Source organism: Labrus bergylta, chromosome 6 (assembly GCF_963930695.1).
Source record: "Labrus bergylta chromosome 6, fLabBer1.1, whole genome shotgun sequence".
Lineage (NCBI taxonomy): Eukaryota > Metazoa > Chordata > Actinopteri > Labriformes > Labridae > Labrus > Labrus bergylta.
This window is the reverse complement of record NC_089200.1, coordinates 1,950,246-1,955,245: the sequence shown is the minus strand read 5'-3', so window position 1 is coordinate 1,955,245 and position 5,000 is coordinate 1,950,246. Positions and strand designations below refer to the sequence as shown.

The 5,000-nt window shown below is 41.6% G+C and overlaps 1 protein-coding gene across 1 annotated transcript in view; it reads left to right on the top strand.

Moving 5' to 3' along the window:
* Positions 1-3,003, top strand: part of LOC109978736 (tetraspanin-1) — an 18,409-nt gene extending 15,406 nt beyond the window's left edge. The window contains exons 6-8 of the mRNA XM_065956323.1: positions 248-391; positions 1,217-1,300; positions 1,988-3,003. Of these exons, the coding sequence (XP_065812395.1) occupies positions 248-391; positions 1,217-1,300; positions 1,988-2,047 (288 nt within the window). The 3' untranslated portion in view covers positions 2,048-3,003. The remainder of the gene's footprint in view (positions 1-247; positions 392-1,216; positions 1,301-1,987) is intronic.
* The last annotated feature ends 1,997 nt before the right edge of the window (positions 3,004-5,000 follow it).

Here is a 5,000-nt window from a genome sequence, read left to right as displayed (position 1 = left end):
AAGCTCGGTAGAATGTTCTATTGTTTGCAGCTTTTAGGCAATTTAATCTCCATGAAAGCTTCTGTTATTGATGTTAGCTCTACACATTTGATATTAACGAGGTGTCATGGTCACAAACAGAATTTACTCTTAACTGTTTTCAATTGTTCAATTGTTCTGTACACCTGTTAATTCAACAGAGTAAATCAAAAGCTTGACGTTCATTAAGTGGAGCTTGATCTTTTTCTTTTCCCTCTCTCTCCCCCAGCTCAATTGTTGCGGTTTCACCAACTACACAGACTTCGTGGGCTCCAAGTTTGAAAAGGAGAACGGAGGAAATGTACCTCCCAATTGCTGCTCGACAAACAGCACCACCTGCAGCAAGGCGGAGGCAGAGCGCAGCGCTGTGAAGGTTTGAATCCACCACTCATATTCAAGATAGATGCAGTAGCTTTATCCATCCATCCATTCATTCTCTATACCGATTTCCTGTTTGGGGTTGTGGGATGCTGGAGCCAATCCCAGCTGTCATTAGGACTAGTCGCTAGCCAATCACAGGCTTGACGTATAGAGACAGACAACCAGCCAAACTAACATTCACACCTACGGGCAATTTAGAGTCAGCAGTTAACCTAACGAGCATGTGTTTGGACTGTGGGAGGAAGCCGGAGAACCAGGAGAGAACCCACTCATGCATGGGTGAGAACATGCAGACTCCACACAGAGAGACTCCTGTCAGACGGGGATTCAAACCAGGAACCTCTTCACTAACCACTGCACCACCGTGCAACCCTCAGTTGCTTTATCCTAAAATAAAAATAAAAAGTACAAAAGTAAAGCTGCTCAATCATCACTTCTTGGCCTCCTTACATGTGTGGCTGTGACTGCGTCTGCAGAGACTCTGGGGTAAACGAGAGTCTGAATCATACTGCATGCCTTTGATTCCAACAGTTGTTGAGATATAAGTCTTTCTTGTTTCTTGTTGGGGTGGTTCAAACGCTAGCTAGATTTTGGATTGCAGGTCAAAGAAATTCACAACTTTTCATTTGGAGCCAAAAACTCTGATTTAATAAAATGTATTAAATTGGATTCAAAATCATCCAATAATAAATTGATAGTAAGAGAGAGCGACCCTGAGTTTTTAATGAATGAAAAGGATATATTAAAACAAATTAAACGTGTTATTTTGAAGTTTGTGCCCTCATTGTGTGTGATGATCAAACCTTCTCGTCCACAGGGCTGCTTCGAACACATCCTGAAGACCCTCAAAGAGCACGCCAACATCGTGGGAGGCATCGCAGCAGGAATCGGAATCATGGAGGTAAATTCACTTGAAAAGAGAAGGCTGCAAAATCCAAAGCTTTAAAATGCCCGAATAAGAAAAGTCGACGTGTAAATGTAGTCATGGTCACGTCTCTATTTGTGACCATGAAAGAGATGCACGATGTCCTGGAGGGGGTTTCCCTCAGCAGAGTCAAAATAAACCAAAGACAACGTGATGGAAACATAAACTCTAGTCTGTCTACAAACCCCCCAATGATGAGGAAAGTTCATCCTCTCCGTCTTTTGCCTGCTCCACTTTTCAGAAAATGTGTGCTCAAACAGGCCGTTTGGAGATTTTCCCTTCATGACATCACAAAGGGCAGTAGCCCCTCCCCCAGGTGGGTGACACTCCCACAGCTAGGTGTTTGTTCTGCCCTCTGAGTCTGCCTTCTCACCGTAAACAATAGGACATGGAGCGAGAAATACCGAGTACACCCGAGCCCTTCCAGAGAGGGGGCGTGGTCAGACACAGCTCATTTACATATTTAAAGGTACAGACACAGAAACAGCCTGTTCTGAGCAGGGCTGAAATAGAGGGGTTTATAGACATGATCAAATACAGGATCAGAGTGGATTTAGAACAAGAAACTTCACACACGTGTTTTGAGGAGCTCTGAGATTTATTTACACTGAAGAAGAGGAGGAGAACAAAGTGATTAATATTGACGCCATCTTGTTTCCTCAGATTGCTGCCATGATCGTGTCCATGTACCTGTACTGTCAGCTGGACAACAGAGTCAGCTGAGACTCCGGATAAAGACAACTAAACACACAAAGAACATGTTGTTTGATTCAGCATTACGTACCTTATATCACTTACTACACATAAATATATATTAGGGCTGACAGTGTTAATGTGTTATTTGCCATGTTTTGTCCCTTCAGGCTCTCCGTAGATAGTGGTCCTCAGTGTCTCCCTGTAGTCTCAGTGATGTAAAAAAAGGACGCTGCTGCATCTTTGAATGTCTCATTTCACTTTAACAAACTCTCAGACAGCTCAGCTGACGAGTCCAAAGTCATATCCACCTTATGACATCATACATTGACCTTATGACATCACACATTGACCTTATGACATCACACATTGACTTTTGTTACCTTTCCTTTAAGCTCATTTTGTAACTTTTGATCTAATGGCAAGTAAAGTACTTTCAGATTAACAGTAAAAAAATCAGCTTGATTCTATTGTTTCCTACTGGAGTTTCCTAACATTAATTTTTGTCCACCCTCAAAATAAAAGCACCACACTTCTGTTTGTACACCTTCAAAACAAAAGTGCCACATTTTTATGTCTACAGGGGAAATTAAAATGATCAGAGCATAGAATTTAATATTTAATGGATGCAGTGTGGACAGTTAGCGTGCAATGGTGCAGGATATCCAAAGCTTGTGTGCTGTACAGAAACATTGGTACAGAAATACAAAGTAAAAGCCGCACAAAAATGGTTTGAAATGAAAAATTATGGAATTCAAATGTGATTAGAAATATAATTAATGCGGAGTAAACGACTGATTGCATTAAAAAGGTAACCGTTTGACAGCCCTAATATATATATATATATATATACTGTATATTCATATGTAGCCCTATCTAGCTCAATTATAAATCCATGTTTGTATTGTACATACAGTAAAAAGTTATGTAGTAACCTATGAGACGCTTTGAGAGTACAAATCATATTTCCAAATAAAATCCTTCAAACAGCGTTAACTGAGTTTCTTTAACTGTTTTTACCTGTTGGCTGACTGTGAATATCTAGTACCGTAAAGACTCATTATTCTCATCTGACTCTGAACCTGAGGGAACTCATCATTTCATCTTTTTTTTTACCAGTTTTAACCAAGTAGCAACCTCCGGTGTTAAAAAATTAAGCTAATGCAGGAGTGCATTTCCTTGAGTGTCCACTAGAGGCTGGCTGCAGGAGCCCCGGTGGTCACACACACTCCACAGCCAAAAAAATATGTTTTTACAGCATGAATAAACATGTTTACAGCCTGGTAGAAAAAAAACAAACAGGTCTGATTAGTTATTGTCATCATGGACACACTTTACGGGGGGAGAACTTTTTTATAACTCATCTGTTTTGATTTCATGAACGATAAGTGTTATCCAGAGTTAGGCGCAAAGCTGACCTGATTGACAGGTGGGCGCGGTGTAACGGTTTGTCAGGAGGTTTAAAACCCGCCTCAGCTCCAGCTCTCAGCCTGTCGTTAGCTTGACTGAAAGTTAGACTGAGACAGCATTTCCAACATGGCGGCTGCTGCAGATGACCCTCCGGCGCCCCCTGCAGGAACAGACGGGTGACGTCACTCAGGCTTCAAATATTAATATTTACAGTCTATGGTTTTAACCCGATTGTTCCAGCAGCAGCAGGAGGCACCTGATGTACTCTTCTTTCAGAGACAGGGACAGTGAACCACGGTCAGTCTGAGACCAGACGTTGGGGAACATCAACAAAGGGCACATGTAGGATATTCTACTGAGGAGTGGGAGGAGACCAAACCAGGTACAAATGTAAATGTTTGCAAAAAAGAACAGAAAGTGACACACAATAACCACAGGGAAGTTTAAAGACTTTATATGCAATATTTTGATCCAGCAGATGTCGCCCTTGAGCACCAGCATGAAACCAAAACAATATGCGCTGCATTGTTGTGTTAGCATGCTAATGCTAGCGATCTTTATTATGCTGGTATCTTCACACTGCATGTAAATTTACCTGAAATGAGCGTGATCTAGAAACACAGTTAAGCAGTGAGTACAGTATGTTATTCTTCTTTTCTCTAGTCCCTCAATTAAACAACTTTTATACACGAGGGGAGGAGTCAGCCGGCCGTCCTGGCGATGTAAACAAAGTGAAGATAGGACTCTGAAAACTCTGAAAACATCACAGACAGTGGGACTCGGGTGTTACACCCATTGTAGACAGTCATGACTCACAGAGTTATTTTCAGAGGATATTCTTGATTTCTACATTTAAGTGTGAAAAATCACAAATAAAGACTTTAATGACAACAAGAAGATACGAAACTAATCCAAAGGGATGAAAGGGAGGACAGAACATTCCAACATATGATGCCAGAAAAAAACACCGAAGACCACAATGTGATCCGAAAAGCAAAAAATGGATGCAAAATGACCAAGAAATACATTAAGCCATGCTTAATGGGCACAAAGCCCAGCTGAGTAAAGCAGCATAAAACGATACAGAATGAGTAGAAAGAGAACCAAACAAGATGTGATGTCATGTCTGCAAAGCCTGTTTGTTTCTGTAGAACACGCCTTACATTACAAAGACAGCAGGACTCAATGTTTCTGTGGTTACCATCCATTAATGTGTCCATCCTTTGTCCAGGAGATGACATGCTTTGTGTTATAAGACTGAGTAAATATTGACCATTAGAAGACCTGACAATAGACGGGGGCGGAGCTTCATGATTCTGAATTACAGCTTTCATCTCAAAACCTCAACCGATGACAGTTAGCCTTTGTTCAATTAGCAATAGAATTAGCCTAGAAAGAGAGAGAGAGAGAGAGAGAGAGAGAGAGAGTGAGAGAGAGAGAGAGAGAGAGAGAGAGTCTCAGTTCATGGGACGTGTTCCTCTGCTGCCCCCTTCAGGTGGTGGTGTGTAATGTATTCATGGACACATGTACGAGCGCCCCGAGAAGCTCCCTTCTCTTGAACTGAAGACGAGCA